General features: G+C 45.4%; 2 protein-coding genes across 3 annotated transcripts; both read right to left on the bottom strand.

Annotated features, from left to right (window-relative positions):
* Positions 1–4,476: 4,476 nt before the first annotated feature.
* LOC115383081 (hydroxycarboxylic acid receptor 2-like) lies at positions 4,477–5,475 on the bottom strand. The gene has a single exon (XM_030085114.1). The coding sequence runs from the start codon at positions 5,473–5,475 to the stop codon at positions 4,477–4,479; it is 999 nt and encodes a 332-aa protein (XP_029940974.1).
* Positions 5,476–7,075: 1,600 nt separating this feature from the next.
* Positions 7,076–12,499, bottom strand: denr (density-regulated protein). Of its 2 annotated transcripts, none has more exons than XM_030085442.1 (8): positions 12,348–12,499; positions 9,147–9,250; positions 9,014–9,033; positions 8,811–8,894; positions 8,628–8,718; positions 8,434–8,550; positions 7,845–7,984; positions 7,076–7,618 (listed from the first exon to the last, which is right to left on the bottom strand). In XM_030085442.1, the coding sequence occupies exons 2-8, from the start codon at positions 9,238–9,240 to the stop codon at positions 7,574–7,576; spliced, it is 591 nt and encodes a 196-aa protein (XP_029941302.1). In that variant the 5' UTR covers positions 9,241–9,250; positions 12,348–12,499; the 3' UTR covers positions 7,076–7,573. The 2 variants fall into 2 exon arrangements, with proteins under 2 accessions (XP_029941302.1, XP_029941303.1); XM_030085443.1 differs by having other exon boundaries at positions 8,628–8,708; positions 8,810–8,894.
* Between the last annotated feature and the right edge of the window lie 526 nt (positions 12,500–13,025).

Consider the following 13,025-nt stretch of genomic DNA (forward strand, 5'->3'; position numbering starts at 1 on the left):
TTCATGGGAGAGCTGCTGAAACCAGACAGAGACGGCGAACACATTTTATTGTAAAAGCATTCATTTCAGTTCAGCGATGAAGAAACGTTAAATTAGAAAATAACATGTTCAAACGGACAGAATCATCCAAAGACAGTCATTACCTCACTGAAGATCCCAGGCTGAGCCTCGGTGTGTGTGTGTGTGTGTGTGTGTGTGTGTGTGTGTTCTCTCATTTGCAGTGTTTCACTGGATGGAGAGAAATCTGTGTTGTTGATTGTTGTGTGTTGTCAGCGATGGGATTCACTGTGTTAAAATAAACTGCGTTTCTGGTTTTAGAAATAAATGATGTAACTATTTTTCCCCGACTTACACTGCCGTTACCATTACTGACAATAATATGAGGCGCGTTTCACCACTTTCAGCTTGGTTTGTCCCCTCTGGAGTCCAGCTGAACGTGAAGTCTGTTTCCAGAAAGAAAGAACTGTATTGATGCAGTGTGTCATGTGACTGACGGAGTTACAGCTATAAGCGCTGAGCTCACTCAAAGGCAGCCTTCAAATGGAAGAAAGATCTGTTAGCATAGATCTATATCTATGTCAATAGATGTTCTGTCTGTCAGTGAATTTAGAAATGCTATTATTGTCTTGTCTCACAGTTGAATAATTCTGATTAATGTAGTGTTTCCTGTTTGTGATTTACTCTGTCAAGTGTCCATTTATTTCATTAATCATTAACCTTTAAAGGTGCATTAAGGAGTTTTTCAACTTTAAAAATACTAATTTTCCACCATAAATATGTTACACATTTTTAATGATGTGTACAATGTGCCCTGACATATTCATTACCAGTACCTCTAACAGCGCTAAAAAGTCACTTGAAAGCTGCAGTGCCGGTCCAGCACCAGAATTTTTTTGGAGAGAATTTGAAAGGAATGACGTAATGCGCGCTCCGGCTGGCCTGATTTAGTTTGGTTTCGTTTTGTCCACCATTACTCCGCCAGATGCTTAGTGAGCAACAACTGAGCAGGATCTTCCAGAAAGTAACAGACTGGCTTCTAGCGCTGCCACAGCTCCACACAGACTCCACCAGGTAAAAGAAACTTACATTTTACTTGAGCGCTACTAAAAGAGCGAGGAAGGAGTTCCTCTCTTCCGTGCACGCGAGCCACAGGCACGAGTGTTTCACTAAGCTGCATTACGCCCAAGGCCTGCAGGGGGCGCTGTTTCGCATAAAACGTGCAAACTCCTTAATGCAGCTTTAAAGAGAAGGTTTCTTCCTTTGAAAAGGGAGTTTTTCCTTTCCACAGTCGATGACATCATCACCTAATTTGCATAGCTGCTCATTTGCATATCTAGGTCAAATTAGATGATGATGTAATTTCAAACTGATACATTGTTGCAAACTCCTCAGACAGGAAGTTCTAAATGACATCATCATTCAGAAAGAAGTGAGTGACGAGACGTGACAGGGATAGCTTTAAAATGGAAGAACAGACATCTATTTTTAAACTTGTATTGTGTTTTATTATTCTTTTACAAATATAGAAATGCTACCGACAGTTCCAAATCAAATTTGATTGGCCTCTTGTCTTATATTGTCACACAGCAACATTTGAATAATTTAGGTTAATGTTGCATTTCCTGTTTGTAATTTATTCTGCCAAGTGTCCATTGATTTCATTAATCATATATTCAGTTTTATAGTAAATAATTTAACAGGCACCTGACAGTTCCATTAGGATGGGATCCAAATTCTCTGACATTTTAACATATATTAACATACAGTACATTTGACATATATTCTTTGACACTAACATGTTCTGATAAGGTAAAGAAACACTTTACGGTGTGTTAGTAATTGTTTTGTATCATTGTATTTTTGCATGTTCTTATTGTGTCTTATTGATTGTAGTGTGATTGTCATGTATTGTTGGATGTTGTGTTGTTGATTGTAGTCTGATTGTTGTGTGTTGCTGGTTGCACTGTGATTGTTGCGTGCTCTCCAGCAGTACTCCCTCCTGCGTGTTGCTGAAGCATCTCTGTCGTCTCCACGGTGACGAAGCATTTTCAAAAAGTTGTGTTTTCAGTGTCTTCAAGGGCCGTTGTCATGGAAACGGACCCACAAACCACAACCAAAGTTTTGTTTTCATTTGCTGTATAAATGGAACAAAAACTGGTTTTAATGAGGCATTTTACATAAATATTCTATATTTAATCAGTGATTTTAGTTCACTTCTTTACCTGGGAGATACAAAAATAGACTTTTTATTTTAATAAACAAGAATAAATGAACTTCAGAAGTTGAAAATGTACAACAGTTATTTTAATATTGATATATTTTAATATTGCACAGTGGAAATAAAGAGCGTGTTTTTCATTATCTTTTTTTCTGTTTTTTTTAATTAACTGAAATGAAGGAGCGCTGGGCAGCCTTAATGACTGTCTGCAGACACACCTGTTAATAACTCCTGTAAACAGCCGCCAGCTGCTCATTAATGATGCTCACCTGAGAACAACAGCACACTTTCAGGGTTTTTACGCTTTTAATGATCATGATTATGATACCTTTAAAAAAATAGCAACATCAAATCATGTGAACACCTTCATTTAATAAGCTTTTTTAAAATAACATTAGCTAAGTTATATAAATACAAACTTTGCTCATGATAAACACGGAATCACACAGATTTCCTCTTCTGCCTCGTCTCCTCTACAAACTCACGTCCATGAAGGCAGTTAATGTGGAATAAATACAGGATATAGGACAGTTGAAATCAATCCCGGACAGAAGCCTACAACTTTAATGACAAAAGACATTTCCAAAAATAGAAATAGCTGATAAAGCTTTGTTGTATTTACCCAAACTATATTTACAAGATTTAAAAACTACCATTTAGAATTTTTAATCATTTCAGCTGCCTTTTTCATGCTAGTTTATCTTTTCTTGTAAAGCTATTCTATTATTTAAAGCTGTTTTACCAATTTTAGCTACACAAGATATATTAGCTGCTTTTACCTGTTTTAGACATTATTACTACTTTAACCATGATAGCTATTTAGCATAAAGTTTTTTTTAAACCATTTTCACTGTTCTGTCCATGAAAGTGTTTTTAGCCATTAGAAGAGTTTTAACTGTACTAACTTAAATCGCTTTTTATTTTATTAGCTATTTCAATCATATTAGCAGTTCTATCTATTTTAGCCATGATAGCATTTAGCCTTTCATCCATTTTAACTGTTAGCTAATTTTTTTTTTCTGATTTAGCCATTTTAGTCCCTTTATCTGTTTTACCAAAACTAGCAGCTTTTACCACGATAGCCATTTAGCATTTGGCAGTTCAACCCATTTTAACTGTTTCAGCCATTTTCACTGGTATTAGTGTTAGTGTTGGTCTTCTTTAAAGGTGCATTAAGGAGTTTGCACATTTTATGCGAAACAGCGCCCCCTGCAGGCCTTGGGCGTAATGCAGCTTAATGAAAAACTCGTCCCTGTGGCTCGCGTGCACGGAAGAGAGGAACTTCTTCCTCTCTCCTTTAGCAGCACTCGAGTAAGATTTAAGTTTCTTCTACCTGGTGGAGTCTGTGTGGAGCTGTGGCAGTGCTAGAAGCCAGTCTGTTCTGACTTTCTGGAAGATCCTGCTCAGTTGTTGCTCACTAAGCATCTGGCGGAGTAATGGCAGACAAAACGAAACCTAACTAATCAGGCCAGCCGGAGCGTGCGTTACATCATTCCTCTCAAATTCTCCCCAAAAAAATTGTGGTGCCAGACCAGCACTGCAGCTTTCAAGTGACAATTTACCGCTGTTAGCGGTACTTGCAGTGAATATGTCAGGGCACATTGTACACATCATTAAAAATGTGTAACATATTTATGGTGGAAAATAAGTATTTTTAAAGTTGAAAAACTCCTTAATGCACCTTTAAACTGCTTTGTCATATTAGAGATTTTATGTATTTTAGCTGCTTTAGCCATTTTAGTTGCATTAGCCGTGTTAGCACATTTTATCTAGTTTACTAACAATAGCTGCTTTTACTGTGATAGCATTTAACTTTAGTAATAGTTAAAGTTTAAATCACATTAGCCATTTTAGCTGCACTAGCCGCATTAGCACATTTGCTCTGTTTTAACCATTTCAGTTTTGTCCATTGAATTTGTGAGCTGTACTAACTTTTTCATGTTTAAGAAATTTTATATTATTTTATATTATTATTTTATTATTTTATATTAGCCATAGTGACCTTTCTTTATCTGTTTTTTTATATTTTCAACTTATTTCTGCTGTTATGGTCATTTTAGCTGTATGCGCCACATTAGCTCCTTTTACCCATTGTAGCTTTTAGCTGCTTTCACCACAGCAGTCTTTTTTTTTTTTTTTTGTATTCAGCTGTTTCAGCCAATAAAAACGTCTAACAACTGCTTTGTAAAAGTTACTAAAGAGTGTCAGGTTGCAGAGCTCGATCTAATAAAATCAGGGTTTCCGTCTGGTACCTGGTCTCACAGTCTTCTACCGTCAACGGTTGAAATGTTGTCGGCTGACGGCTCCTCGCCGCCGCCGCCGTTCGTCCTCCTCCTCTGCAGCAGTTTGTCCAGCAGCTTCCTGAAGGTGCCGCTGAAGGCCGGACTGGAGAAGTAGTACACCACCGGGTTGAGGACGCTGTTGAAGTAGGTGAAGCAGACGGAGGTGTAGAACGCCAGGTTGGCCTTCTCGAAGTGGCGGCACTCGTCGTGCCAGGCCTTCAGCACCCACACGGCCACGCGCGACACGGTGCTGGGGAAGAAGCAGGTGATGAAGATGAGCGCCACGGCCAGCACGAACTGCACGGCGCGCTTGATCTTGCCCTTCTTGTCCACGGTGCGGACCCTCAGCTGCCAGGCGATCCGGGCGGTGCAGAAGGCCACGATGGCGCCGGGCAGGCAGAACTGGATGACGTAGAAGGCGTTGTGCCAGGTGGAGAGCGGGCTGAAGCCCATGCAGATGTTGAAGCTCTCGCACTGGGTCCGGTTGCCGTTGCGGAAGAAGTGCTGGTCCGTCAGGAGGTACCCGGTGGCCAGGAGGATCAGGAACCAGAGGCCCAGGGAGACCCACAGCGCGTAGCCCAGGCCCATGCGGTTGATCCGGTTCAGCGGGTGGACGATCTTGAAGTAGCGGTCCACGGCCACCGCCGTGAGGAAGAAGATCCCCGCCGCCCGGTTGGCGGCCAGGAGGAAGAGCAGGATGCGGCAGAGGGCGTCCCCGAAGAGCCAGTCCTTCCCCCGCCGGTAGTAGTCCGCCCGGAAGGGCAGGCAGAAGAGCACCACCGAGTCGGCCACGGCCAGGTGGGTCAGGTACACCGCGTTGGGTTTCCACGCGTCCATGTGGAAGACGAACATCCACAGAGCCAGCGCGTTCCCCATCAGCCCGAAGACGAACTCCAGGACCAGCACCGGGGGCAGGACCCGGTCCAGCACCGGGGACTCGAAGGCGCAGCAGACCTGCGGCCGCGTGAGGTTCATGTTCAGTGAGGCGGCGCGGCGCCCGGCCGCCGCCGTTATCCAGAGTCAACACGGACAGCGACCTCCCACTCCGAGGCAACATCTGTTACCGGAGGGGGAAGTGTTATCGACCGGCGGGAGCACGGAAACCGGAACCCTCCTGGGAACACGCCTTCATTATCACCCACCAGGGAGCCGGCTCGCTCATGGGGAAAGAGGAGGCTGCTCCAGGTCAACACGTCCGACACGGCCGGCCAATCAGGAGGAGGCTGCAGGAAAACACACCGGCGAGCCTGACACGCAAAGAGCTGTTCACCTCAAGAGGTCAAAGTTCAGGAACAAACTACCCATCACCGTTCCATCACCCTCAAATTAAGACAACTGGAGTAAAAACAATCTAAGCCCAGAGGAAACTTTCCACCTTTGACACTGTTTGAAACATTTTTCAGAAAGTTCTGCTCCAGAACCTGCAGGTTCAATCCAGCTTTATTTCCACAGTGTCAGGCACAACAGTCTTCCAGGTTGTTTCTCTCTTCCTTCAGTCCGGAGACGCTCTCCGTCGCTCCGGAGGTCAGACGTCCGTTTGTCTCGTCATTTTGTCCCTGCAGCACCGAACCCCTGGTCATCCAGGCTCAGACTACAAGAAAGGGTTTTGGGGAAAAAAATTCCAAAAATTTAAAGATTTTAAATTCAGGGTTACAATTGTAGGAATTAAGTAACAATTTAATTCATTAAAAAAGCCTAAATATGTGAAATTATTGTTTGAATGGCAACATTAGTTAAAAAAAAACTGTTGATGATTCAAGTTCAGAAAAAAGTTAAAAAATCAAGTGGAAAAAAACAAACTAGAAATTATTAACTTTAAATATGATTAAAAAAAACTTTCAGGATTAAATTCAGGAAAATCTCCCTGAAATCTGATGTAGTTGATATTCAGCGAACATAGAAGATTAAGATCAAATGGTTTCAGAAAAAAATATTTTAATGTTAAGATTCAGACGGAACGACTCAAGAGGAACTTCTTCAAAACCTGAAAAATAAATTTTTATTTAACTTTAAAATATTTTAGAATTTTAAATGTTCAGTAGTGCATTAGTTTTAGGGGAAATATGAGAAATGTTGCCATTAAAAGAGCATTAAAGATATAAAGTTTTAAAAGCCAGAGCTAGAAACACCACTGGGCATGAAAACACTGAAAACATTTTAAAATATATATTTTCTTTTAAACACAAAATAATCAAAAAGAATTAAAAAAAAACAAAACAAAAATGTTTGAAATGGACAAAACACAAAACTCAAGATATGAAGCAAAAATAAAAAAAATTCAGAATGAAGTGAAATTACAAAGTTAAAGAAAATTTTCAAAACATTTGACCAAAGTTAAAATCATGAAGACTGAATCTAAACATCATATTCAAAACTATTTACTGAAATATAGAAATTAAGTAAAATACAAGTTTTCCCTATAATAAAAACCAAATCAAGCAAAAAAAATTAAGTAAAAAAAAACAGAAATTAACAAATTTTGAAATCATAAAATGTTATTAAAGGATTCAATGAATTCCAAAGAATTTAAATAAAAAAATACAAAATTTCCTGATGTTTTTTGTTTTTTAAACTGTTGATCTTTAAAATGTAAACGAAACCCAGAACAAAAATAACATTTCCAGAATGAATTTTTTTTTTTTTTTTTGAGGGATAAAACTGGTAAATCCAGTGAATTTTCTATTGAGGTTTTAGTTCCGTCATCCTGCGGATGAAACACATGAAACCAAACGAGGCCGAATGAAGGAATGAAGGAGAGCGGAGCCGCAGGGAGGAGAAGGAAATTTATTAGCCTACAGTTGCTCGAGTGAAGAAGAGTCGGGGGGTCTGGGGGGGGGGGGGGGGGGGGGGGGGGGGGGTCACGTCACACCACACCTTTGGCAAAAGAGAGAAAGCAGCTAGGAACTAAAAAACAGGAAGTGTGGCAGGTGATGGGCCGGGCCGAGCCGAGTCGTCTGTATGTACAGTAAACCGAGAGTGAAATAAGTAGAAAATGACTCGGTGTGAAGGTTTGGCCAGAGGGGGGCGCTGCTTCTGCTCCAGGCCACCTCCGCTCAAAGTGCATATTTGGTCTTCACTTCTTCACTTCACCCAGATCATCGATGCTGTCGTCGTCCACCTGGGGGACGGGAGGGGTGGGGGGGAAGGGGGGGGGGGGGGGTTAGAGACAGGGAGGGGACAGAAAGACGGATCAGCATTAGACTTGAATCTCTTCATATTTCAACTCTCAGTTCTTTAATCCTGATTTTTTTAACTGAACCTTCAATCCAACACTTCTAAAACCATCTGTCCTAAACATGTTGGGGTTCCCCGTCTGTCGGTTCCCCCCGGTTCCCCCCCCTCACCTCGGGCCACTTCTCCTGGATGACGTCTATGATGTCGTCTGTAAAATCTCCCTGAATGATGATTTCATCCTCGGCCGTGACGGAGGCACCGCAAGAGAACTTCTGGGCAAAGAACCGCTGAGCCTCCTTCAGGTCGATGTCTGCACGCGCACGCGCACACACACACACACACACACAGTCAGAATACACAATACACTCAGGCTGTGTCTGAAATCACCCCCTGTTCCCTGTATAGTGCACTATATAGGGAATACGCCATTTTGCAGGGGTGTCCGAAGGCCTAGTGAGCATCGATGTTCCCTACATAGTGCAATCAACGTATCCCACAATTCACCGTGAAATCTAGTGGACAGTCGATGGTCACTAGACGAAGCAATATATCCCATAATGCACTGCAGTCGTGGCACGTTAGAATCGTGTGACACTAATGACGTAATTAACTGTGCGGCGAAGTAGTGTCCGAAACCGTCCACTGCATACTATTCCCTTAGTAGTGAGTAGGGAATAGGGAATGAGAGTGATTTCAGACACAGCCTCAGACAGGAAACAGGAAGTGGTGCTGCAGGGCTCCAGAATAAGAGCGTCTCACCGAAGGTGGCCAGGCCGCAGACCCGCGTCACGTATTTCTTCTTGGCTCTGGGGATCTTTGCTATCGTGACTTTCTGAGGCACCGTCTTCTTCTTCTGTTTGATCTGACCTCTGCCTCCTGAAACGCCAAAAACCAACCGCTGTGAGAACGACGGCGAGTCCGCCTGTCACGCCCGGCGGCGTCCGTCGACGCACCTCTCTTCTGCTTCTTCTTCTCCTCCTCCTCGCCAGCAGGGGGAGCGTCTCCGGTGCCGGGCTCCTGTTTGGGGGCGTTGGCTGCCGGGCCGGTGGGACAGAAGACAGACGGGACAAACGTCAACACCGATCCGGCGGAGACAAGCCGCTGGACCCGAGACGAGCCGCTGCTGGACACTCACCAACGGTCATCCTGGCAAACACGTCTGGAAAGTTCTTCTCCAGCCACTGCCGGCACTTCGCCGGCTCCGGCATGTACTCGCAGTACTGCACAGGTCACACACACACACACACACACACACACACACACACACACACACACACACACAGTCAACAGCAGCCTTCGGGGCGTCTCTACAGACCACAGGGTTCAGACTGAAGCTCACCTCTGAGGGCAGAGAGCACACTGCAGAGGAGAAGAAGAAGAAAAAGAAAATGTTACAAACTGCAGCAGGTGACAGGACGAAGCAGCAGCCTGGAGGGTCAGGGGTCAGGGGTCAGGACAGGAAGACGCTTTACCTCCACAATACAGGACCTTCAGCGGGTACTTGGAATCGGGGTCGGCGCTCACGTGACTCTCCGAAGACCCGGACTCCATCTCAGTAGTCGCCATCGCAAATAATCTGGATGAAGACGAGTTCAGGGACACGAGAGAATCAGTGAAGCGGGACTCAGTCAGCTGATGATTCTGTTACTGGCTCGAGTCCAACGAGACGCCGTCAAGTGTCTGACAGCACAGCGAATGTTTTCTGTACATTGACAGCTAGAGGAAGGCAAAACAATGAGTGAAACAGAAAAACAGCATCTCTAAAGCTTTAAATATCTCTGAAAAATGTTCCGTTTTCTGATTTTCCAACTGGAGGTCGAAACCATCAGGAAAAGAAACTTTAAACTGCTGGAAACTCTTCGGCTGTCGAACACGAGAAGAAGCAGCCAGTGATCAAGTCACTCCGACCAATTACAGAAATCAAAACCGTCACGTGGGCTGTGCTCACTACTGCCACCCACTGGAAATAACTCACACTGCACGAGCTTCACAGAGCACCTCTTCTCCAATGGTGCGTTCACACCGGACGCGTTGCAAGCGTCACAGGCGTCACTGACGCCTCAAAGTTGACGCGTGTGAAGTGTGGAATTCGATGCGTGTTCAAATTACACACGACGCTTGCAACGCTGGCGACGCGCGGGAGTGGGAGGAGCTTGTGTCCTGTCTTCATGTTGACAATGGTGGAATCTGTGCCGAAATCGACCTGCTAAAGCTGATTTCACTTTAGCTCTAAACTCTTCAAATGTATAACTTTATCAAGATTTTTTTTCTTTTTTAAATTAGGCGACAAAGTGGTCGTTTAGAGCCCGAGTGTGTCATTTGTTTGTCCAAATACCAACGGTTTATGATTTTCTTCGGGCGAATTCGGCGAAATGTGAGCCAGCCGCAGTGAGGAGGCAGAGAAGCAGGAGAGAAGCAGAGCACACATGAAGCCTGGACCCGCCACGGAGGCCCCCGCCACGGCGCCGTTCCCCCGGCCCAGCGGCCCAGCCTCCGACCGGCTTTGGCAGCGGGCGACGCGGATCACACCGTCGGCCGCCCCCGCCTCTCCGACCGGCTGCCCGGCGACCCGCAGCAGGACCGAGACGCGCGGTATCACCCAGCGGTCCTACGGAGCGGGCCCGCCGCTGGGGTGGCGGGACCTGCGCCGGACCTCCGTGACCTCCGGGCGTCGCACCGAGTCGGGCCCGGAGGTCCGGCGGCGGACCCCCGGGCCCCCCGGTGCAGCGCGCCGGTGCAGCGCGCCACCCCAGCGGCGGGCCCGCTCCGTAGGACCGCTGGGTGATACCGCGCGTCTCGGTCCTGCTGCGGGTCGCCGGGGAGCCGGTCGGAGAGGCGGGGGCGGCCGACGGTGTGATCCGCGTCGCCCACCGCCAAAGCCGGTCGGAGGCTGGGCCGCTGGGTCAGGGGAACAGCCCCCGTGGCGGGTCCAGGGTTCGTGTGTGCCCGCCGGCGAGCGCAGAGTTTCTCACACCCTCCGGGGCCGGACCCAGATCATGGGGCCAGCCTGAGGATGAGGTTCGCTTTCGGCGGTACTTCCGCCTCTCCCGGGCCCAGTTTGACGAGCTTCTGGCCCGCATCAGCGCTCAGAGTGCTCGTCTGTGATTGGATGACGCTCGGCGTCGACGCTTCGAAAGTTCAATTTTCCCAACTTCAGGCGTTGACGCCCGCAACGCGTGACGCACGTGACGCGCTTCGCCAACGCTCGAAACGCTCAGAAAGTGACGCTCGAAAAGCACCTGATGCGCGTTAGGTCCGTTGAAGCTCGTCCACCATAGACTTTGAATGTAAAAGCGACGCCCGTGACGCTTGCAACGCGTCCGGTGTGAACGCAGCATAAAGCATACGAAACATGGCCACGTAAACAGGTCCTCGGTCTGATAGATGAGTGGATCTCACACAGATTCCATCTCACAATCAAAGCTTTTCCTGCTTCGTTGGATCAGTATTCAATAAAATGCAGATTTGAGGCTGAGCCGAGCTCCTTTATAAGACTTTATAAGACACTTGAAAAATATGTGTTTAATAAAATTAAATTGTCAATCAAGTCTGAATCAAATACAGGTCCAATCTCAATTTCAAAACGAGTTCTGAGTTTCTTGATAAAATAAAATAGAACTGTTGAAGTGAGGAGCCTTTAAATCGGAGATATTCAGTCTGCAGCCGTGGGACATCTGAATGAACGGATGAAACAGAGGCTGAACGAACAGACAAAAGCCTTCATAAAAACCACGAATCGGCTCTTTTCCAGAGTGCAACCCAGGCGAGCAGCGAAGGAGTTAAAATGTTGATATGATATAATATGAATCTTGTCATGGAATATTTTCAGGCTGTATCAACAATCTGAAATGTTTACAGACACAAGACAAGAAAACTGATTCAAAAACACATTCAAACGTTAGAAAGAGGAGATAGAAATGTCTTTATGGCAAAAATGTTAATAAAGACAGAAACCTACCAGAGAGAGATGGAGAAGGACGCTAAACAACCACAAAATGTGATTTTCAGACGACAGGGGGGTTTTAATATGTTATTTCACACAGAGGTCATTGAATGAATGATCAACAGACTGAACCCTTTGGAAGTGGTCTTCTCCAGACTGTAACCACCCCAGCAGGGAAGGATGTTCCGAGAGGGCGAAGATTAGAGAGCATGAAAACAAATATGTGGAATTTTCACATGGAAATTGTTTAAAAAATTGGACTGAGGCGGAGGTTTTTAAAGCAGAGTCACGGGTGGAGGAGGATTTCATTCCCATTAACTCCACCACAGTCCAGACACCCGATCAGCCAGATGACTGACACCAGAAAACACAGAAACAGACTCTGGGAGGGGAGAATGATCAGATTAGAATCTCCCAGGTTCGATTTCACAGCCCTCAGGTAGCATTAGCGGCTAAAACATGCGTCTGTTCAGCACAGACCGGCAGCACCATCGAACACACCGGCTCGGTTCAACACTCAGAACGGCTAAACTCTGAAGACCCTCACGGCTCAGACCCGAATCAGCTGCAGGAGGAAAAGTGAATCCGGCAGTTTTCCTCCATCACGGCAGCCAGCTGTCACCGTCAGCCCCGTTAGCTTAGCATGCTACGGCGGCTAACACACCGCTAACCGGGCGGTCCGAGCCGCTTCTAGCCGCTGAAAAACACGAGAAGAGGTGGACTCACGTACCCCCGCACAATATAGTCTAAAACTGCTGTCCGCTCAAGGAAGCCGGTCGCATCGTCAGCCCTAGTTTGACTCTTAAAAAAACATTATTGTTGGAGAAAGGTTCACTTGGCGTACTTTGAGCACGCCTGGTAGCGCTCCCTGTCTGAGTGATGCTGGAGGGGCTGAGGCAGAGCAGCGCCCCGCGGCGGGCCGGAGGAGGAACTGCAGCGCACCGCTGAGGCGCTCGTAGATGAGAAAACATTTTATAATGGAAAATGCAAACAAACAAATACTGTTCACATTAACTGACCAATAAAAGCAGTAGGCTGAGTGATTGATGTTTAGGAATAACATATAACATGTACAGCTTACAAACAAAAACCTAAAACAGCAAAAAGGCGGAAAAACTGAATAAAGATGTGAAAAAAGAGAAATTAAAATGTCATAATCAATAATATTCCCTTTTCCTCATAATCGGTCTCAACTTTAACTTGTGATTATTCTTTTTAGATTTTAGAGCTTTTTTTAACAGTCAGATACTTTTGTCTTATTCTTCAGCCACTACTTCAGTTCATCAGTAAGAGTTTATCTCCGAGAACAGAAACAAACACATTGTATATTAGTTCTACTTTATGTTACTCAAAAATAAAAGGATGAAGTGGATGAATGGATGAATAAATGAAGGCTTTAACCCTGCTA

Source organism: Salarias fasciatus (assembly GCF_902148845.1).
Source record: "Salarias fasciatus chromosome 7 unlocalized genomic scaffold, fSalaFa1.1 super_scaffold_4, whole genome shotgun sequence".
In the NCBI taxonomy this organism is placed as follows: Eukaryota; Metazoa; Chordata; class Actinopteri; order Blenniiformes; family Blenniidae; genus Salarias; species Salarias fasciatus.

Excerpts from the sequence above, each read along its gene's own strand:
- denr (XM_030085442.1), bottom strand. The coding sequence starts at position 9,240 with ATGGCGACTACTGAGATGGAGTCCGGGTCTTCGGAGAGTCACGTGAGC. Across the intron at positions 9,034-9,146 it reads GAAGGTCCTGTATTGTGGAG|TGTGCTCTCTGCCCTCAGAG; the intron begins GTAAAGCGTCTT and ends TCTCCTCTGCAG. Across the intron at positions 7,985-8,433 it reads CTGCGGCCTGGCCACCTTCG|ACATCGACCTGAAGGAGGCT; the intron begins GTGAGACGCTCT and ends GTGCGCGTGCAG.
- LOC115383081 (XM_030085114.1), bottom strand. The coding sequence starts at position 5,475 with ATGAACCTCACGCGGCCGCAGGTCTGCTGCGCCTTCGAGTCCCCGGTG.